General features: G+C 48.4%; 1 protein-coding gene across 3 annotated transcripts in view; it reads left to right on the forward strand.

Moving 5' to 3' along the window:
* The window catches only part of LOC148838768 (MAP/microtubule affinity-regulating kinase 4-like), a 46,093-nt gene that overhangs the window by 19,033 nt on the left and 4,574 nt on the right, over window positions 1–22,486 (forward strand). Inside the window, exons 4-18 of one of the 3 annotated variants that reach the window (XM_088911771.1) lie at window positions 5,694–5,742; window positions 8,043–8,108; window positions 10,208–10,278; window positions 10,952–11,008; window positions 11,310–11,546; window positions 12,114–12,233; window positions 12,525–12,624; window positions 12,997–13,109; window positions 13,929–14,106; window positions 14,720–14,931; window positions 15,846–15,949; window positions 17,045–17,326; window positions 18,517–18,599; window positions 20,841–20,885; window positions 21,537–21,564. In XM_088911771.1, coding sequence (XP_088767897.1) covers window positions 5,694–5,742; window positions 8,043–8,108; window positions 10,208–10,278; window positions 10,952–11,008; window positions 11,310–11,546; window positions 12,114–12,233; window positions 12,525–12,624; window positions 12,997–13,109; window positions 13,929–14,106; window positions 14,720–14,931; window positions 15,846–15,949; window positions 17,045–17,326; window positions 18,517–18,599; window positions 20,841–20,885; window positions 21,537–21,564 — 1,745 coding nt within the window. The remainder of the gene's footprint in view (window positions 1–5,693; window positions 5,743–8,042; window positions 8,109–10,207; window positions 10,279–10,951; window positions 11,009–11,309; window positions 11,547–12,113; window positions 12,234–12,524; window positions 12,625–12,996; window positions 13,110–13,928; window positions 14,107–14,719; window positions 14,932–15,845; window positions 15,950–17,044; window positions 17,327–18,516; window positions 18,600–20,840; window positions 20,886–21,536; window positions 21,565–22,486) is intronic. The other 2 variants (XM_088911770.1, XM_088911769.1) reach the window with 2 other exon arrangements.

Genomic DNA, 22,486 nt, shown 5'->3' on the forward strand with positions numbered 1-22,486 from the left:
ATACTGAGAGTGTGCTTTTATACCAATGGTTTCATCTCATTGTATAGATGTATGTGCTGTGAATGAGAGCCTTCTCTGTGTTGATAGTGATCATTTTTATATTTATGCCTTTTATGATAAGCCTGTGTTATCATGGTCTTCAACCAGCATAAGAAAACAAGAAAAAAATCAAATTAATAAGAGGTTGATATTGGACCCATCTTGCTCATTTTTGTGGTAGTCTTTGACTAATCCCAGGATCTCATCCAGAGGTTTTGTGAAAAACCCCAGGGAGTTTGTTTCAAGGGCATGAGCAAGTAGCTTGTTTCAGACTCCCACAACTATTTGTGCAAAAGCAATCCCTTTGTGCCTTTTGTTTTTAGTCTTAAATGTACATCCCTTTTCTGCTTGTGAGTTTGCTTTCTTGTTTTACTTTTAGTATGGAAGTTGTCTTCTGGGCTGACTCTGTTGATAGTTTGGATACTTGTGTCCCTTTTCCTTCACCAGGGATTAAAGAGATTTGCTTCCTTCAGCCTGTCTATTTCAGGTTATTTCAGCCTTTATGACCAGGAGTCTCTTTGGTGGCGTTCCTTGAACTGATTCTGTGTCAAAAGTTTTTCCTGTTTTTTTTTAACATGCCAATCACAATTGTGAACCCTATTCGAAATTTGGTGTTGACAAAATATTGTGCAATTTTGGCACAGCATCCCTCAATGTCAGTTCTGTGCTTTCCACCATATATCCCAGTATCTTGTTGGGCTTCATATCTTTACGGGTGGTGTGCAGATTTCTAGTGCTCGTCACCACACAGCTCTGCGCGTGGAACAGGACGGTGGGTTTATAGCCTCCTCCCAGGCGTAGTCAGTGCTTGTTAGGTCAGGCTGACTCAGGGGCACTTCAGGCATTGTGCACTGTGAGTCAGCCCTGCCCCAGTGCCCCAGCTGCCCCACCCCGCGCACACACGCCCTCACACGCTCCGTGCCCGGGGCCAGCGCCAGCGCCAGCAGCCCCGCCCGCTCCCAGGTTTGTCACGCGTTGTACCCCATCGTGGCTCAAGCCTTGAGGAGAAAAGCCACTATTTAAAAAAACATCGCAAAGCAGCAAATAGCGGTGTGGTGGCTCTGTGGCTAAGGATCTGTGCCTCTGGCTAGAAGGTTGCCGGTTCAAATCCCGCAGCCGGCAGAGGACTCCTACTCCGTTGGGCCCCTGAGCAAGGCCCTTAACCCCAACTGCTCCAGGGGCACCGTACAATGGTTGACCCTGCTCACTGACCCCAGACTCTCTCCCTATCTGTGTGTCTGTGTGTCTCATGGAGAGCAAGCTGGGGTATGCGAAAAGATAATTCCTAATGCAAGAAATTGTAAAGGGTTAATAAAGTGATGTAAAAATACTGCACTTTCACTTTCACCTAGCAAGAGGTAGTGCATCAGGGAGAGCACGTGACAACCGCATCTCCTCCTGAGCACTGCGCCTCGCGACACGGTATTCTGCCAATGTGACATGCAGGGAACAAAGAAAATGAGAATTTTCAAAACACACTAAACAGCGGGGAAGTGCATTCAGGAGGCGTGTACACGCAGGGGTTGTGGGAGTGTGGAACAAACTGCCCAGCCTTGCTGTTGAAGCTGGTACCCTGGCTCACTTCAAGAAACGTCCGAATCCCCGGATCAGTCAGCTAACAGCAGCCACATGAGCCACGTGGGCCAACCGGCCTCCTCTCCTCTGTAACCACTCTTACGCTTCTGTGTCTCTGAATAATTCTGGGTATGGTAAGCATAGTGACAGACCTCGAAACAGGGCCTTTCCAGTGTGACGGGTGTATGTGAGACAGCCTTGTGGGACCCTTTTCTGTCCTTGAGCTCCTGTGGTGTGGTGGCTGGCGGCATCCCTAATTATACCATAGCCGGTGGGAAGGCAGTGTGGTAATATGTCTGCTCTAAGGCCTGGCTCACCACTGTAGCCTGGGGCGGAGGACAGTCTCTCGTTGCCCTGCAACAGCAGCACGGGGGGCCTTTATGAGATCTAATCCTGTGTTCTGCATGCCAGACGGAAGGGATAGGGAGCTTTTCATTATCTAGGCAGTGTTGCAGCACCTGAGCTGTGCCACTTTCTGAAGAGCCAATCCAGTTATTTTTACAGTTGCATTGAAGTTTAAATTTGGATTATTATTATTAGCAGTGTTAAAAGTAGGAGTAGTATTGTTCAAGTGAGGAGCTGTGTCATCGTGTGTTGGCTGCAAAAGAACAAGCAAAGATTAGTTCCACTCTGAAAAACAGAAAGAAAAAAGCCAGTGCTTTGGATGTTAAGCCCTTTTAAGGTGTGGAAAAGCTGTAATGTTGTGTTGATGTATAATAGATCATTTCAAAGCATATAAATAAATTGCATCATGCAACATGCAACACCCGGATCTAAAAGAAATAAAATCTAGAATACAAGGATGAATGGGAGAACAGAGTGACAGACGTGGCTAGCTACAGTACAGGCAGGGTTATGAGATCTTCCCCTTGTGATGAGGTGGGAGAGATCACGTGACGAGGGTCCGCTGATGGACCGTACCACCACTCGGTGGGAGGGGGGAGCTGGATTACAATGGCCAAGGGCTCCTGCTATCATGACACAAAACCCTGGAGGTTGCTAATAGAAGGACGGGAGCAGGGGCCAGCACATATGTGGCTTTGGCTGACCTAGCAGTGCAGGGGCTCCTGGGATACTGCCATTGGTGGACTTCCCATCAGGCTCTAGGTGGGGGGTAGTAGGGGGCACATGATACAGCCTGGCCCTGGGGAGAGAGCCTTGTCTCTTAATACCGGCAGCACCATGGCAACAGTGACGTGGGTAAGCCCCGGGGAATGAACCAGGAAGTCAATTTATGAGAGGGAGAGAGAAAGAGTAGGCTTATGTGATTATTATCTTTAGTGCTCAGGTGAACAGCTGATGCTTCCCCTTCTCAATTCAATTAGGGCAGTCTCAGAGGGTCGGAGTGAGAGAGGGTGTGCTGTGACAGTGCGTGCTATTTTTGGGCGAAGAGCTGGCATCTGTATGAATGTAGAATCTTCTCCAATTCCGCGTCTGTGTGTGGGTGCTGTGAAAGGTTGATTTCAAAGGTGTGTGTTGTGAATGCAGTGCTCGTGGCTCTTGTGTGTGTCTACTGTGGCTGTGCATTAACACACAAACGAATATGTTTGTGTGGTGTGCTGTATTTAAAAGCTGGTGCAGCATTGTCCTCCTGTTTGAATTTTGTTCTGCTACTTAAATCAATGACCTTGATTGAGTGTGTTAATATTATTTTCTATATGCAGATCGAGACAAATAACTCATGAGCAGAAGAGAAAGGAAGTGGTTGCCTAATGACCAAAAGTTCTTTTTTGCCCTGCAGTGAGGTGTGTAACATACTGAAAATACTGCCATGCAGAAAATGCGTCATCAGATAAGAACTTTGGGCTGGCTCTTTCTTCAAACGATGGCAAAATGTCTTAACTTCCCTAAAGGACCAACATAATTCTTTGATTTGAGCAAGGTCAAAATTTAAACAAAGCGCCTGCTTCCATAAAAATATGAAGGCTCGATGTTTGATTTGCAGTGCCTTGCTCGCGAGACAAAAGCTGCTTCGTGTTGTGTCATCCTGTGCACAGCGGTTTTTAAATCGGTCCCTTTCTGTGACCAGCGGTTCCACAACAGAAGCAGATAGTTTGTGTTTCGGTGCTGGGGCAGTGGGCTGAGCTCTGGACTAATTTGTGCGGCTCTGGGTCAGTCTGCCTCCTGGAACAAGTTGAGGCTCAGTCTTGCACTCCGATAGAGGGAGTGCCAGGGCCGCTGGCAGTCGGCTCCCTGTGTCCCAGAGATACTCTGTGGCGCTCGGGACAGGACAGCAGTGAGTGCACCCGGAAAGCCGGGGCTGGCACCAGGGAAAACGAAATTCCAGAAAATTCCCTGACAAACAGGCCAGGCTGGTCTCCCCGCCTGAAGTCCCTTGAAAAAATCCCTCATTATGACATGACAGTCTTTGGATGTTATATGTTGCAAATGTTTTCTCTTTATTTTGCTTCTTATTTTGGCTGCTTCACTTTGTGAAAAACAGCAGTTTAAGGAGTTCATTTTGAAAACAGGCCAGCAGCTGCTTCTGTTTGCTTTGCAGGGTTAAAATCAATGCTTTTCTGTTTCTTTCTGTCTCCAGGGGCTGCTGCCTGTATTTCTTAGCTCTGGCTTGCAGAGCACCCAGTGTGTGGAAGTGTGTGCGTTTTTATATTTGTACTAATTACTTGTACAGACATGTCCTTTGGCAAATAACCTATAGGTTACTGTAGAAATGTGTTGATTCTCTCAGGAAACATATAGGTTATTTAGAAAGAGTCTGTGGAGACATACATAGACAAGTATAAATGCATAATACTGTATACTGTATATTTAAAATATTTCATTGTCTGTTCAGCTCCTCAGTAATTTTGATGATTATCAGAAACTTTGTTCAAGGTTTAGAAATTTCTCCAACATCTTCCAGTTCTCAGTTTCTTAATCCACAGTGAGCATTTGTACAATTGTGAATTTAAACACTCCCCTGCTCTCTCCAGGGCCCCGTGACTGCAGACCGTATCCTATAAGGAGAGCGTTGTCCCCTGGGAAAGAAACAGAGGAGACACTCACACGTACACACGTGTGTTAGTGTTTCTGTGGTGCGGTCTGTCCATCAGTTTTTATTTACTGTTCTACAGTAATGAAAACTTAACAAAAATAGTGCTGTGTTTGCGAGAGATTGGGTCCGCGGACCCGCACGCACATGGACAGAGCTCTGTGGGTCTTTATGGAAGAATGGACCTGTGATTGCTGTTGGCTTTCTGACGCACCCCAGAGTGTCCCCTCCTGCCCGCCAAGGGCCACTTCCCCTCCTCCCGCCTCTGCCTGGGTTCGTACTGGGTTCCTGCGCGAATGAGCTTCTCCGTGTCATACAAGAGGGTGTCCGTGACATCAAGCTGCCGCTCTGTTTCCCTTCAGGAGTTGAGTTCTTCCTCCTTCCTCGTCTCTCGTTCAGCACTGCGGCGCCGCTGTATTTCCTCTTGCGGCAGGTGCTCCATGGACCTCGTAAGCAGACATCTTGTTTCTGCTCGCATGTGTGCCCGAGGATGTCTTAAACTGCGTGAACTCCAAAGTTCCAGAAACAAAATAAAAGCAGACAAACACACCTCTGCCAGGGGGCGGTGAAGAAAGTTCCCCTTGATGAAAGCACACGCAAGCTGGGAATTTCCTAGATACGTTACGTTTTGTGTTTGGCGTTTGTGCCGCGTGTGTACCCACCGCTAAGTGCCTTCCCTGTAGAGATGGCATTAGAATTCAGTCTGGGGCTTGACCGAGTCAGGGCTGGAGTCACAGGTGAATTCTCCAAGACCTGACATGGGCTTTTGATGTCTCTCTGCTGCTCTCCTGTGTGTTCATGTATTTTTTATTTTGTTTTTTAAATAATTTAAAGACGTTATCACTGCTGCCTCATTGCTCTTGGTTACAAGTGTGGACTCCGGCTTGGATCTCCTTGAGTTTGCAACCTCTCAGAAGCATATTGTAAAACATACTGCTGGGCTGCTGGACTGCTGTTGTAGTCCAGTCTTGCACTTTATGCGTCCAGGGCTCTGGATTGTCACGCCTTGTCCCAGGAGTAGGCAGCTCTTGAGTACAGTAGATGCCGTGTCTAATATGTTTTTCTTTTTCCTTTCTGCTGTTTCTAGCTCTTTAGAGAGGTACGGATAATGAAAGGTCTGAATCATCCAAACATAGGTGAGTACTCCCGAAGGGAAACGTCTGTTTGATCCCTGGGAATCCCTGGTTCTGGCCGGGGTGTGGCTGTGCTGTAGCGGAAAGTGAGCATGATCTCTCCCATTCAGACCCCGAGGGGTAGGTGTTACTGCTGGGACGCTGGCGGAGGAGGAGGAATGTGATCCCGGGGCGAGGGGAAGGGGATCCCGGGAGAAACTGCGAGTGACAGCTGCAGCAATTGAGCTGTGGTGCAAGTGTACTGAAATAAAGCATGGCGGCACATTTAGAATGATGGCATTTTCAGCCTCTTACGGAGCTATCCAGTTAGCTCCTTTCCATGCCTTGTGGTACAGTCTCATGGGTCAAAATATTAGGAACCCCAGCCAAATTAATACTCTGAAGACTATGCGTGGTTTGCCTGGAGAAGAGGTGATGGGCTCTTCATCATCTTCCCCGGCCAGAACAACCCTCAGATTTCAGTCCTTTTGAAACTCTTACTGATTTACTGTATTTGGGTGACTCTTTTGTCCAAAGCGAGTTAAATTTAACCAACCTTTACACAGCTGGGTATTTTACTGCAACAGTTTGGGTGAGGTCCCTTACTGAAGGATATAACAGCAGGGTCTCAGCTGGGATTTCAGTTCACAAGCTTCCAGATACGAGTCCAGAACCCTCACCTCTGCTCCACACTACAGCCCTGGAATCTGCCTGTGAAATCCGGCCGAACCGATGGAGGTGTGTGGGTCGGTATCATACACTCGCCCCCTTATCACAGCCTGAGCTGACAGTGATCCTGCAGGAATAATCGGAACCTGTCACATCCTGTTCAGGTTGTCCTTGTGCCTACAGGATGTTGTCAGGGGAGGAGGGTTCCTGATAGCCAGGCTAGTTTAGGTATTATGGGTATGTACGATCATCTATGCCTGGCCCTGCACTTCAAAGAATACAGAGCAGTTTGCGTCTTCTGGAGATTTTTTTTAACTTGGTGTTGTGTGGTTTAGGATTGTCTGTAATCCGTCTGTCAAGGTGACTGATTTTAATATCCCCTCATCAATAATTCATCGTGGACATCCCATCAGAACCCATATTGGGTGCCACAAAGCGTTGCTAAGCGTGTCGTTTTAAAACTCCAACTGAGCTTGCTGGCCCAGATTGAAGAATTTAGTGTCGGAGCAGGTCTTTGCACACAGTAAAAGACTAAAGGTTTCAGTTTGTAGGAGTACAATCTACCTGCTAGCACACTTTCTCAGTTTGAAGACGAGTGAAGTGTTTTACACAACTGTAGTGAAAAAAGAATGAAACAGCTGCGGTAAGTCAGAGTCACCTTTCCATCTCCTAGTTGCAGGACACTCAACAGTTGATTCGGTGTGTTAGTAATACTTAGATAACTCAAGCACTCAGTCACTAGGTTCCCTGCTACCAGCTCAGACAGCAGATTGATTCCCAGAAACCATAACTGCTGGAAAGAAAAAAAATATCTGCTTAGTTCATCCCCTTCCCCTGGGATTTGAACCCTTCCTGATTGATGTGGGTGCAAAGGGGGGAAAAGTGCAGATTGGAATCCACAGGCGGCGCCCTTTTGTAAGTCGTAGTCTCGTCAAGTTTGCTTAAAGCCCGCGTCGCCTGAATGAAAGCCCAGCTGGCGTTGTGACAGAGTGACCCCTCTCACTCTGCCGTTTGCCTCCAGCCGGTGGCACCGATGGCTGACGAGCAGATTTACTGCGCAGCGCAGCAGAAGCAGGTGGTATTTGCGTGTCTTTGTGTTACCATTTTTAGATTTTACCATAGGGTTGCGTGAGTAAGAAACACGTGCAGGCATAAGCCTCAAGTCTGGCTTTTTCTCGGAAGCGGAAAGACAGGACTTTGTTTTCTTGACTGATCTGACTTTTTTGGGGTGTAGTTCCATGATTGTAGAATTCTTTTCCCAGGACTGTCTGGGACTCTGTAACGTGACTCTGGCTTGTGTTACTCTCACCTTTACACAACTGTTCAGTTGTGTTGTGAGTTTTGTAAAACTGAGATAAAAAGCCCTGCAGAAAATAACTTACATGAAACGCCGTGGGCAGTTTTCAGAAATCGTTTATCATCAGCACCTGCTTTTTCCTTGTGAGAAAACAAGTAAAAAAAGTTGAGAAGTGACACCATTCTGTAAGGATACTAACTTGAGATATTAACAAGCAAAAGACTTTTTTACTTTTATTGTGTACCACAAGGTGTTTGTGTTGCTGAAGGTTAAATGTAGCCTATGTTGTTAATTTGAACAGATCCGAATGTATGTTGTACTACTGCTTTAATTCACTGATGTGTTCCTTGTTTTGCAGTGCAACTGTTTGAAGTGATCGAGACTGAGAAGACACTGTATCTGATCATGGAGTACGCCAGTGGGGGTGAGTGTCTGTCTGTCCCCCCATAGCCCTTTAGTGATCCCAGTAAAAGTGTGGCACACCATCTTTCACACAGGTAACCTGTGCTTTTATTAGGCAGCTCAGAGAAAAAAATAAGTTCCAAAAATACATTTTTTTTGTTTGTCCTGCTGTGCTTGTTTGCTTAAATGGGCTTATGCAATGTTTAGCACTTTGTTTGCACATGCCTCTATAGTCCTTGTCTTATCTTTGCTATTTTGCTGTTCTTTTACTGCTGCACACCATAGTAAACAACAGGAATCTCCTTTAATGTGATTCAGATTGAGAAAGGCTGCTTTCGACAGGAGAGAACCCAGACATGTCAATATTCAGAGGAGACGTCTCGTTCCCTTCTTATTCTACTTCCACTGGACTTTTTATCCCAGTGCCTATCTGTAACCATGTAGTTCAGGTGGGGAGCTGCGTCAGCACACCTGAAGTCACACACCTGAAGAAGGCTCCACGGCCGAAACGTTGTGTTCTCTTTCTTCTTTTTTTCAGCATGGAATAAACCTATTACTTGTTCCTTATCTGTAACCATGCTGAAAACTGAGCTTCTGACCATCTGGTTCGGAGTGTGTCAGCCATCAGGATTCATTTCCATTTGAAATGATAAATAGTGGCTTCTAATGGTGCTGAGCGGATGTATTCCGATTAAAAATCTCTACGTGCCCAGCTCTGCAGAGCTCTGTCAACCAAATATTTACCTGGCCTCTTGAATCGCAGCCAAGCACCCCAGAGCGGTTTCCCACAGCGTCAAAGCCATAACCTAGTTCGTTACTGCCAGGAGAAACGCACTGGGTTCATCCTCTATTATTCTTTTACCTCTCTGTTCATTCCGACCAGTCTCTGTCTCTCCCTCGCTGCTTCCTCCCTCCGATCCAGCTCTGGCAGCTCCGAAGTCTCCCTCCCTCTCTTTCTGTTCCCCTCCCTCCATTGTCATCTGCCACTCTCCCCTTCTCTCCTGCCCTTTCTTTCACTCATCCCCCCTGCCCCTCCTCTCTTCATAATCCTTTGCTCCCTCTTTCCTCTCCAGCTATTTCTTTCTGCCCCCCCATCCCCTCTTTCCTTCTCCCTCTTTATCACTCACTCCCTCACTCGCTGCTTTGTCTGTCCGTGAGAGAATCCCTTGTGCTTCCCTGCAGCTTCAGCAGTCACACACACACACACACACTCACGCACGCTTGCACGCCCTAGCACACAGACATACACATACGGCTGTCACATCGATCGGACACGTGGGTTGAATCCAGCCCGCTTCTCTCCAGATACGGCTGCTCCAAGCCATGCCAGCTCTCGGTCGGCTCTCTGCAGCGCTGCCCTTTACTGTAAGAGAGTTGGGCGACACAGGGGCAGCCAGGCACACTGTGCCTTTCCTACCCCGAACCCCTGTCTTCCCCCTCGGCTGGGATCTGAACCTCTTTTCTCTCTGGGCCTCGTTGGGTGAGGTGCAGTGTGGTCTCATTATCCATCCCATATCTCTTGCTTTGTCTCTGTCCTCTTTCTTTCTTGAGCAAATGGGCTCATGATCTCTGAGGCTGAGGTACTGCAGAGGAAAGAAGCTTGGTTTGGTGTTTGTCATACTCAGGTGAAATTAGACAGACTGCAAGGCAGCCTTAGACACTCATGGAGAAGAAGCTGTCATGTCACAGGCCCCCAAACATTCATTTGTCCTGTCTCGGCTCTCTTCAGGATCTATGGTTCTGAAGTGTGCCTCTCCAAAAGCAGATTTCATCATTTAACTGAAACTGGGCTGTTTCTCTGCAATACAAAATGTCCTGTTTCTGTTGCACGTGCAGCGGTACAGTCTTCCTGAGTGCCCTTCTGCATGAGGCTCTGTGAGCATGCACGCGGTCAAGCTCACACACTGCGCAGTCTCTGTCTATCCTGTCTGTCCACTGATCGTTCCGAGTGTGTGGACATGCTGTACGTCATCCCTGTCCGCGCCTGGGCGAAGCGCCACAGGGCCCTTCAGGGAGCAGCAGGAGTCCGCTGTGTGTGGAGACTCTGGCGGCGGGGCAGAGGCCCAGGTGCGCTGCCCGCCCTCACCGTGCCCTGTCCCTGTTCCTCTGCCTCCCCCGCAGGCGAAGTCTTCGACTACCTCGTGTCTCACGGGAGAATGAAGGAGAAGGAAGCGCGAGCCAAATTCCGGCAGGTAAGCCAGTCGCGGCTCGTGGGCTGTGAATGCAGAGCCTCCGACGCGGACGGTTCCAGTGTGGGGATGTGAGAACTGGACAGGGCTAGCCACGTGGGAGCCTGCGTAGGGCTGGCGGCCATGATTTCTGATGAAACCTTCTATCTTTTGCTTGTTGTTTCTAGCGTGTTTAAGAAGTAGTTTCCTTTACGCCTCTGTGGGAGTCCTGTTTTTAAATTGGTGATTTTTGGTTTGCCAGTGTGGGATGAACACTTTTCTGAGCCTAAGCTTTATGGCTGTACAGCCCCATACAGTCTCCCTGATGGGAAGAGTGAATCGTGAAACGTCTCTCTCATTTCTGTCACATGATTTTAGGTGCCTAGAGCCATTTCTGCAGCAAGCGAACTAAAGCCGTGAAGCCCACCTCACCCCGGTGGTACACTGCAGGCCTGCACTGCTGATGAGGTTTCTGTTTGCCTTCATCAGCAGGACAGCAAGGCAGATCGAACCTGACGGAGACGAGAACTGAATTTCACTAGGCTTAATTCACTGCCTCATATAAATCTCAGTCAAGAAGCTGGCTCAGCTCATTGTCTGTTAAAAGGTTTCCGGGTTAAAACTAAAGTAAACTTACAGTGTCCAAAAAATCAAGGCAAGTGCTGCCCATCATGACCTGTGCTTCTCTCCCACACAGATTGTGTCTGCTGTGCACTACTGTCACCAGAAGAACATCGTTCACAGGGACCTCAAGGTCAGAACCAGGCCTCACTGGAACCAGGCAACTGGCTTGTTTGTTCGTTTAGTTAATAAAACTGCTCTAGGAGGCATTTTGTTCATTAGGTTAATTTCCCCTCTCTTTGAAACACCATTTTTCTTAATGGTTACAAAATTCGAATGGTGTCATAGGGAATTAGGAATAAGAAAAAATTATATTTTAACTACAACAACATGGATAAACTTTTCCAAGCTGTTTCTTTTTTTTGTAATGGCCTCTAATCTTACCAGTATCTATAGAAAAAAAGGTTACAGTTCCTGAAATACTGACTTGACAGGCGGAGAATCTCCTGCTGGATGCCGACTCTAACATCAAGATCGCCGACTTTGGGTTCAGCAACGAGTTCACCCTGGGGAACAAGCTGGACACGTTCTGCGGCAGCCCCCCCTACGCCGCCCCCGAGCTGTTCCAGGGCAAGAAGTACGACGGGCCCGAGGTGGATATCTGGAGCCTGGGCGTCATCCTGTACACGCTGGTCAGCGGCTCGCTGCCCTTCGACGGGCAGAATCTGAAGGTAAGGTCCTCCCGTGATATAGGACCCAGGACACTGCTCCTGGATAGGAGGTCTCTGCCCCTGACCGGAGTCCTCCTGCTAGTTGTACAGGTACAAAAGACAAGCTCAGTCCCCTTCAGAAACACACCCGCTCTCTGACACGGCCCTCCCATCCCCGAGCACAGGACCTCCTCTAGGAAGACTGCGTCGCCTTCGTTCATGACAGCGTGTCCGCAATGGAAGCCATTGTGCCACACTAGCACACCTACTGCAGTACTGTAGCTGCTGCTGCAGAGTCCTCTCGTATTAAGGTTATTGCCCACTTCTCCCAGTTGTTGGGTGTCCCAGATCAGCCTTTACCTTGCCAAACCATCTGCATGAGGGCCCACAAGATGCCCGAGACCAAGCTGGCCGATGTTGGAGTGCTTGTGTCGGGTCTCCTGGTATCAGTGTGGGAGGCTGTCCCACACGAGGCTCTCGAAAGCCCAGGAAAACGTTTGTGTAGAAGATACAAGAAAAGCTGTGTGCGAACGAGGAGCTTGGCGAGGATGTGCAGAGGCTCACTGTCTGTGGTGTGTGCTGTCCCAGGAGCTGCGGGAGAGGGTGCTGAGGGGGAAGTACCGCGTGCCCTTCTACATGTCGACCGACTGCGAGAACATCCTGCGCCGCTTCCTGGTCCTCAACCCCAGCAAGCGCTGCACCCTGGAGGTAAGGCTGAGTGGAGAGGAGCGGAGTGAGGGCAGCTGGGGGCCCCCAAGTGGGGGGTCTGGTCCCGACAGAATTTCAGGCGTGAAAACAGTTGTCATATCATAGCGCTTCCTGACCAAACACAGTAAACAGGCTGCTTGGGCTCCAAACCAACCTCCGGCACTGATGCCATTTTACAGCTCGGCTGTTTAAGAAGGTCGCTAATCATCTTATTTTGAGCCTGCGTTTCTTTCCTTTCTGTGTCCCGTTATCTCCTGTAACAACTTAAAATCCGTCTGTTCTTCTCGCCAGCAAATCATGAAGGACAAGTGGATGAACGCTGGGTACGAGGGGGACGAACTCAAGCCCCACGTGGAGCCCCTGGAGGACTACAGTGATGCCAGCCGCATCGGTGAGGCCTTCGCCTGCTGTAGTTATTTTCCTGGCAGCCTTTATCCAAGACAGCCTAGGTAAAGTGGTCATAGCTGGCGCAGTGAAGTGTTGTGGTTCCACAGGTAACTGTGAAACGTGGAGCTGATGTTACAGCACATCCTGTCAAAATTCAGAAATACTGCACAGCTTGTTGATACAGAATAAGCCTGGGTTACTGGAAAAAACAGATTTGAGCTTCGGTCATGCAAACTCCACCCTGACAGAGCCAGTCTGGAACCCAGCTTTCAACCAGAGTAAGAATCGCAGCTGTTAGTATCTCGCTTCTCGAGAGCTGATGGATTCGGTGACTGATCCGATCTTTCTCCCTGTTCCCCCCCGCGCCGTCCCTCAGAGGTGATGGTGGGCATGGGCTATTCCCGCGAGCAGATCAAGGACGCCCTGACCAAACAGAAGTACAACGACATCACCGCCACGTACCTGCTGCTGGGCCGCAAGAACAACGAGGTGAGGACCAGCAGGGGGAGCTGCAGCAGCGGCGTTCTTTCTACAGGACCGCGCCACAACATAGCGCTCCTAAGCACACATTGCCACAGTGTTTTATTCTGCGACTTTGCAGGAGTTTTTGAGCATTTCTGCTAAGTGTCCTATAGAAGGGAAAACACTGAGCATAATCATTGAGCCAGGGCCGGATTTTGGGGTTCGTAGGCCCTCGGCACTTTCACTCCAAAATGTGCAAAAAGAGGGGTCAATGCCATTTGAATGACGTCAATTGACAGGATGCACTTCAAACTATTCTAATGCTCAACCCCGTGATTGATGGAGCGAGTCGAGCGACCAGCACTTCGATATGTCTAGTTTCTAGAACAGCCACTAGGTAGCGCATGGTCATTGATTTGGAGCACCTAGAGTCGATCACAAGCATGTTGTTTCAGCTCATTTTTTGTTAGTCACTAGTGTTTCTCTCCTTCGTTGCCCCTAGGCACTGTGCTTACAGTGCCTGATGGGAAATTCGGCATAGCATTGAACCTTTAAGTACTGTATGTGTTCTCTCCTTTCTTTAAATTAATTAAAATGCAGTGACCCTTACTTGCTGCATGTTTGGAGCTAATGGATCAAATTTATTGTTCGGGAGCAGCGATTTGTTTTTTAAACTATTTTTTTTATTGATTTGTTTCTTTGAAGCGTTGTGCTAATTGATTTTTGAAATACTGCAGGAACTTACACTTTAAGTAGAAACGCAGACAGCTTCGGTGCGCGGTGTTTACGGGGGTGTCTGTGCCTGGTTCTGAGCTGGCGGGCTTGTTGTGCTCCACTGTGTTACAGCTGGACAGCAGTGAGTCCCGCTCGGGAAGCAGCCTGTCTCTGGCCCGGGTGCGACCCAGCACCGTCACCAACGGAACCAGCAAGCACTCGTCCGCTACCTCCTCCTCCTCCTCCTCACATGGCAAGAGCCAGCGCAGCGCCTCCACCTACCACCGGCAGCGGAGGCACAGTGATTTCTGTGAGTTCCCTGAGCCGCAGGGGGCGGCGGGGTGCAGGGGGCAGGGGTGAGGTGCTTAGGGTACTGCTGGCACGCAGAAGCAAGGAGAGGTGTTTGGGGTTTCTCTGTTCAGTATGTGCCAACAAGCTAACCTCTGGCCCAAGTACAGATACAGGTAGTCAAGTGTACCTTTAAATACCTTTCCCAGGAATGTTTTACAGTGCGTGTACTGCATTAGAGAGACCTTTGTTGTCCATAAATGGCAGACACATCAGAGCTGGAAACCGAAAGATAGTGGAGTATTCTCTTTTTCAGTATCTGACATATATCTCAGAGGCTATTTGTCCTTTACAGATTTTAAGGCTCATGTGCAAAAGCATTTTTAGTTCATTTCCTAGCTAGGAGAAACCCACAGCATGGCAACTTTCAAGTGTTTTTTTGCTTCAGTGCAAATGTGCCACGTATCAAACACCAGATAAACTCAGAATTCGTTTTCTTATACTCAAGGAAGGAAACGAAGACCAAGAACGGCCTTTAGGAAACTGAAAATTTGCATCCAAAGCTTCCAGTTATTAAAGGGTTTTGTACCGTCTGAAACGGCCCGAGCTCCCTCACACCCTGCGTCTCCCCGCAGGTGGCCCCTCCCTCCCGGTGGCGCACCCCAAGCGCAGCCCCACCAGCACGGGCGAGGCGGACCTGAAGGAGGAGCGCATGCCGTCGCGCAAGACCAGCTGCAGCGTGGTGGGCAGCCGGAGCATCCCCCCCTCCAGCCCCATGGTCAGCAGCGCCAACAACCCCAACAAGTCCGAGATCCCCGACCGCCGCAAAGAGATTAATGCCACCACGGTGAGAGAGGGAGTTTCTTTTCCCTTTCCTTCCTCAGAATCCCTGCCAAGAGTAAGCAGCTTCATTTGCAACCGCTGGCCTAAAGCCACAGGGGATGAAGAGAATTCTCCGGGCTGTTTTAAGGTTCCTGATTTAAATATGGGAGAGCTCTGCTTATTTTATGAGCTTATTCAATACTTGATAATCCTTACACTTACTGTATATAGCGCTTTTCTGGACACTCCACTCAAAGCGCTTTACAGGTAATGGGGAATCCCACTACCGCCACCAGTGTGCAGCCCCACTTGAATGACGCGCCAGTCCGCTCCTCACACACCAGGTCACAGTGGGGAGGAGAGCAGAGTGATGAAGCCAGTTCAGAGACGGGGATTATTAGGAGGCCATGATTGATAAAGGCCAGGAGAAATTTGGCCAAGATGCCAGGGTTACACCCCTACTCCTTTCGAGAAACGCCCTGGGATTTTTAATGACCACAGAGAGTCAGGACCTTAGTTTTTCATCTCATCCGAAGGACAGTGCCTTTTTACAGTAAAGTGACACCATTACAATACTGGGGCATTAGTTCCCACACAGATCACAGGGTGAGCGCCCTCTACTGACCCCTCTAAGACCTCTTCCAGCAGCAACCTCAGCTTTCCCAGGAGTCTCCCATCCAGATACTGGCCAGGCTCACTGAGCTTCAGTGGGTGGCAGTTGTGAATTGCAGGGTGATATGGCTGCTGGGAATTCAGTAGTATTCATTAGTGTCCAACCAGAATTTCCACAGCTAACACCAGGAAGCTGTTTGAGTGATTCTGCCTGGATCCAGTCACTATGGCAGAAGAGCTGATATCCGAAACCTCTTAAAAAAAAAAAGGAGTGAGTCAGGGGAACGGCGACCATGTACACACCTTGATGGGACTCTTGCATTGCAGAACAATATCCCTGCAAGTGCCATGACCCGGCGGAACACGTACGTGTGCACGGACCGCTCCAGCACCGACAGGCACTCCCTCCTGCAGAACGGCAAGGACAACAGGTGAGCCTGCGCCGCATGTGATGGCACCGCGGAGCCGCCAGCAGTGTGACTGGCCGGCTGATCGGGCGTCGGCTAACGATTGCGGGAAGAGCAGAAACATCCTCCAGGACGGGTGTCCGGCCAGTAGAGTCGCATACTCAGAGCGGTGACCCCAGCATTACTCGTGACATCACCTTTGTCACTGCTCAGCTGTGGCCAGGACTCTCCAGACAGCAGTCAGCACATGGCTGGGTGCTTCTGGGCTAAGGTGGGCAATAGTTGTCCAGAGACTTCTCTAAACTGTTCATGACTTCTAAGGCACCAGCAAGATTGCACTGCAGAATAAAATATGGGAGGGATTATAGGGAGGATAAGTAGAAATAACTGGTAATTCCCTTTAAAAAACAGGATAACAGCCCTTTTATCCCTCTGACCCAATGTGAACACGGCCATTTTTATACGTGAAGCTTTGCCCAGGGGCAGTTTTTAGCAGACATTTCAATAAATCGGACGGTATGAGCTGGGCTTTAGTGAGAGCACACAGAGGGGTGTGCGGCTCGCAGGCCTGGCTCTCTGCCCGTCCTCTCCTTCGCCAGCCAGGCTGTCGATATGATCACAGATCGGCAGCGAGACGGGGTAGCTGCACGCACACGCACAGCTGTGGCTGCCTGCCTCTGTGCAGTCCTCCTTACCGAGACGGGTCAGGCGAACAGAAGGTTTAAATCTCCCCGGGGGAGGTGGATCCTGCTCTGTTCCCATAATATACATTAGAATGAAACCTACTGTATAGAAATAGGTAATATAGAAAACCCAAAACATGGAAAAATAAGAAGTCTGTTTGTAGGGGTAGGGGATTAGTGTATAGTTATACAGTACCCTGACCAAGTCAGAAAGGGGAAGCCTGCTCACCTGTCTGTGATCTGGTGCTGACTATCCAGTAGATGTCTCTCTCTCCCTTTCCTCTCTTTTCCATTCCTGACCAGAGTCCTAGGTATCTTTCCGCTACAGGAGTTAATGCACTGCGCTGTCCAGTGAGTCGGTCACCGTGTTCGTGCGTGCGTGCGTGCGTTAACAGCTGTGCTTGTCTCACTCTCTCTCTCTCTCTCTCTCTCTCAGCTCCCTGTCTCACCGGCTGCCCCCCGCCTCGCCGTCGACCCACAGCATCGCGGGCGCGGGCGCGGGGGGGGCCTCCTCCGTGAGCGACCGCTCCCGGCTCTCTCGCGGCTCCACCATCCGCAGCACCTTCCACGGGGGGCAGCTCCGAGACCGCCGCCCGCCCCCCCACACCGCCCCGCCCACCTCCCCCACCCTGTCGCATGACGCCAGCCCCCTCCCTCACGCCCGCAGCCGAGCCACCTCCAACCTCTTCAGCAAGATCACCTCCAAACTGACCCGCAGGTACGGGCTCTCGCCATTATATCAGCTCTGTTTTACCAGGAACATTCTCATCCTCTGGCACTGGCACTGAGCGTTAATAATAATAATAATAATCCTTACACTTATATAGCGCTTTTCTGGACACTCCACTCAAAGCTCTTTACAGGTCATGGGGATCCCCTCCACCCCCACCAGTGTGCAGCCCCACCTGGGTGATGTTCCAGTACACTCCCCACACACCAGCTCTCAGTGGGGAGGAGTTCAGAGATGGGGGTTATTAGGAGGCCATGACCGGTAAAGGCCAGGGGGAAATTTGGCTAAGACACCGGGGTGATACCCCTACTCTTTTCGAGAAACGCCCTGGGTTTTGTAATGACCACAGAGAGTCAGGACCAAGGTGTTATGTTTTATCCAAAGGACACCTCCTATTTACAGTGAAGTGTCCCCGTCAATATACTGGGGCATTAGGACCCACACAGACCGCAGGGTGAGCGCCCCCTGCAGGCCCCACTAACACCTCTTCCAGCAGCAGCCTTAGTTTTTCCCAGGAGGTCTCCCATCCAGGTACTGGCCAGGCTCACAGACCTGCTGAGCTTCAGTGGGCTGCCAGCTGTGAAGGGTTATATGGCTCCTGGCTAGTATAAGAACAGCAATGAGTATGTGCTTATGTGTGAACCCTTTGCCTAAGGAAAAAAAAAGAAACTAAGCACAGGAGGAAAGGAGTTCTTCACATACCTACCTGTGTTTTTGAGTTTGCTCTTTTGTTGCTGTTTTAATGCGGAATTATAAATAGTCACACATGTGCTGCCTTGTTTGGACCAGTGTTAATAGTCCACAGCTGTACGTGTGCAACATGGACTCAGTTTATTAAAAGCAGCCTGCATGGAGGCTAATATGATTAGCGAACATAGCAGATGTGAGTCTGAAGTTGTCTTCTGAGTGTGTGTATGTGTGTTTAGGCTGTGCAGACAGATCTCAAAGTCCAGCGCTACCCCACGCAGCTCCCCTATAATAAGCGTCGTCTTCCCTGGCCTTTTGTTCCTCTATTAACCTCAGGCTCTCAACCTGCAGTTCACATCTTTCTGTATCCAGATCTCAGCTGGTATTTGATTCTTCTGTTGATTTTCAGTGTTTTTATTTAATTTGTTTGCTTTCCCTGCCGAACACCTGCAATTTCTCCTCTCTCTTTCTCTGTCTCTGTTTTCCTCTAGGGTCAATCTTGACCCTTCTAAGCGCCAGAGCTCAAACAAATCTGTCTCGGGCTGCACTCTTCCGCAGGGATCAAAAACAGTTAGTAAGTCTTCCCATGGCCTTGCTTATCTGTCTGTCTGTCTGCCTGCCTGCCTGTTCGCCTGCTGCCCTGCCTCCTGGATTCATGTAACATACTGACATGGCTGTCTTTCTACTCTCCTTCAAGGAAAGCTCTCAAAAGCCCTGCTCTCCCATGTGTTTCTTGGAGAGTATTAAAATCCTAAGGGAAAGGCTCTTGTCCGACGTGGTGGTTTCCTAGTGCAGTGCCATTCCTTGAGGATTTTGTTGGGGCAGCATGACATTTTTGCAGCTAAACCACAGCAAACAGCAGAAAATCTGTACAGTAATCGCTTGTTACACAAGCTTAATTTGTTCCTCCAAAACAGCTCGTAAAATGAAAACTCGTGTAACGGAAATTAATTAATTAATATTGCTTCACGTATAATCTCTGATCGGTTTCAGAACTCAGAAATCTTCTCTCAAACACCCAGACTTCACCTTAAGACAGCACAGAACAGTACCTATTTATAAAAATAACAACACTCCTGGTTAATTATTCGAGAAACAAGCTTGAAGTCATTAGCTGATGCATAAACAGTAGCACTCCGGCTCCTGCTGTATTTACTGTACAGTACCGTGGCCATCAGCAAAACGCATTAGGTACTGTCCTGTACTATACTGTTTACACTGAGCCGCACAAGCCTTTGTTATCAAAAAAGTGAAAATGAAATAAATTAAATTTCTCAGAGAAGATTATTTGAAAGGAATCTCAGCAAGGCTTTACATGGAGCCTAACTAGTAAGTAATCAGAACGTTATATAAAAATAATGGGTAGGAATTACAACATCTCGCACAAAGGAAAACTTGTGTAGCGGTGGCTCGTCTTGCAAGAGATTACTGTATATGTCTCCGTTCCTCAGCCTCACGTGTGTTTGAGTACGTAGTGAGACTCTTCTCACGGCTGTCTGTCTGTGTATGTGGTGGGGTCAGCAGGTAATGCATGTGGAAGATCACCAGACATGAGCACTCATCCATCTGAAGTACCCAACTACAGATTGCTGGTGCGGCCTCATCTCAAAGCCTTGGTGTCGCGCTTGGTTTGCTTAGAAGATGTCTGCAGCCTGTCATATAGCACAGCGATGACTGAGGTATTTAGAGTCCTGAAGGGGCTCCAGCAGCTAGTCGTCCTGAACATCAGCTTCAGGCTCAACACACAGAACAGTACCAGTGAGCCCTGAGGAGCATGAGTTGCACTGAGGAAAGCCAGGAATGGTTGCAAAAAGAGGTGCAGATGCATCGAGCAAATGTCCAGCCCACATTATGAATGTTGATCCACCAGGGCAGAAGAAACTTCTTGTCAAGGTTCCTGAGTACGTGGGCAAGCTGGGCCCAGATGGGTTTGCTTTTAACAATAACAGGCCCCTGTATTTCAGGTGTCTTGTCTTACCACACTTAACAGCACCTCATAAGGCCAGCGCTAGTGTTGTCATGCCTCAAGTCTTGTGCATTGCAGCTCATGTTTAGTTATGTTTGATGTTTGACGTGTGGATCAGTGATTTTTCACCAGAGTGCTCTCCAGCAGCCAGCTCCTTCCACAGAAGATTCCGCCCTGCGATTGGAAAGTGCCCAGTTCCAGGAAAAGCCTTTGTTGAAGTTGTAAGCGCAGCACCAGGAACAAAGCCGAGCTCTGGAATTTCACAGCTCGCCTTGTGCAGGGCTCTATTTACTGTATACCACTGACTGCTGTGGAGGGGAATGAGATGGTTTTCTTTTTTGAGAGAAACATATTATAATGAAGCAGAGCTTGGTACAGTACTTCCTGAACCAACTTCCTGAGCTGATGATGATAGTACAGTGAATACACTGTGTCCTGCACAGCATACGTATTAGGGTTCCCTGATCAGGTGGGTTTTATTTCATTTTTTAAAATGCATTCTTCATTTGTAACTAATTAGGTAAAAGAGACAGCTGAAAAAGTTCCTTATATCGCTTTTCTACTAGTACCCAGAAAAGCTAGATGGAGCGAAAAGCAGGAAATTAGGATTCTAAATTTATATCACCCACAATAAATTGGATGTTTGGGATTTGATGTTTGGAGGGCGCTGGCTACTGGAATAAATTAGAACGTGTGACCATTGACAACCTCTTCTTTTGTTCTATCCTTCGTGTTGCTTTGAGGTGTTTGACGATGAGAGAATTTTCACGATTGTTTTGTTGGCCCTCTGGCCTAGTCTCTGTGGCCCACTGATTCGTACCTAATGGTGTGATCTATTTCCTTCTTAAGGGTCACAGACGAACCTGAGAGAGTCTGCAGATCTCCGGTCACAAGGTCAGTATCACTTGGACACTTCTTGACACTACAGAGAGCAGCTCGCATGATGAGACCCCTGGTTACCATTGTCTGTTTCAGCTGGACTGTGCACCATTGTCCTTATACAGCAGAGACCAGACTGCCCATTTACTTTGAGAGATAAATTTAGCAGGCAGGGGGAGAAAACATTACTGACGGTAAAAAAAGAAAACTTTGAAAGTCCTTGCTCTAAGTGGTGCTCCTTCCTGCAGGTGGGCAAGTTAAATGTCCTTTAAATGGTTTCAGAAAGGGTTTTATCCTGTTGTCCATTATAGTCAGTGTTACTAAGTTATTTTACAACATGCCTGAAATCCTTGTAGCTGCAGCCTTTAATACCAGTCTTCAGAAACAGAAGGAAAGCCACGTTTACCAGTGTGTTGAAGGACACGAGGACTGAGACAGGTCTGCCATTTCGGCACAGCCCTGCGGTGTAACATGCTCGTTCGGGGAGGCTTCCTGCAAGTTTTCAAGTTCTGCTGCAGTGATGGCCGGCTGGTTTTGAGCCGCAACACCATGAACGAGTTCTGCTGTTTCCCTAATGACAGGGCAGGTGTCTTCTCTGGAAGATGGCCACTTTCATGCCACAGCTACTGTTTATATGCAATCTCTTGGTTTTTCCTGTAGCCTCAGATGCACTGTTTCAGGTTAAGCCAGCAAGGTAAAAGGGTATCGTGGCTGTTAGTGGCTTCGTAGACAGTAGAGCCATCAAACTGTGGTGTGTGTGGACACTGATACCGTGGTGCAGTAGACTAGTGTGTGACCAACTGGAGCTGGACTGGGCAAAGCTACGACGTTACCCCATGTCCCAACATGCTGTCATGAAGCTGTGTGTTTCAGTTTGTGTATATATGCTGTATATCTGTGTATATACAGTACACGTACCATGGAGTTGCCAGATGCTTATGTATTGCACTTTTTGGATCTTCCCTGTCTTGTAGGATTGCTTGGAAAGATTTTTGTATCTGGCTGTTTTTGTTTCATTGTTTCTACTGAAGCAAACTTTGAAGACCGGAGGAGGTTAAGGGGTTGTGTACTGCATGTGTGTGCATGTGGATGAATGCACACGTGTGGGAGTGGTCCACAGGATTCTGAACCAGAAATGGGGATGAAGTTCCAGAGACCAGCGACTCTCAGTCTGTGTGGGAAATACTGAATGTCAGATCGATGGTTGTCTGTTCAGGCCTGAACCTCTGACTTGTTGTATATGCATATCAGTAATCATTTTGTCATCCGTGACTGTATGTTGGGAAAACTTGGCTTTAAAAAGTAACCCAGTACAGTCCTGGTTACTTGTGTAAATGATTACTTATTTAAAGTTAAGGGAAATAACTTTTAGGAGGTAATGTTTTACTTTGCATTTTGCTTATACACATAATACATAAATCGCTGATGACTTCTTGAAATTATTTTCTCCTAGCCTCTCCTAACCTCTTGTTAATTTTTCAAAAGTCTCTAATCTCTTATATTTCCCCTACTGTGTATGTGAACAGGCTATATATACAGTATGTGTGGCTGTGTATGTGTGAATATGTATACCTAAATATTCAGATTATGTAGTTGAGTGTTTAGCTCTGCTATGT

The sequence above is a fragment of the Atractosteus spatula genome, chromosome 3, assembly GCF_055471065.1.
Source record: "Atractosteus spatula isolate fAtrSpa1 chromosome 3, fAtrSpa1.hap1, whole genome shotgun sequence".
Classification (NCBI taxonomy): Eukaryota; Metazoa; Chordata; class Actinopteri; order Semionotiformes; family Lepisosteidae; genus Atractosteus; species Atractosteus spatula.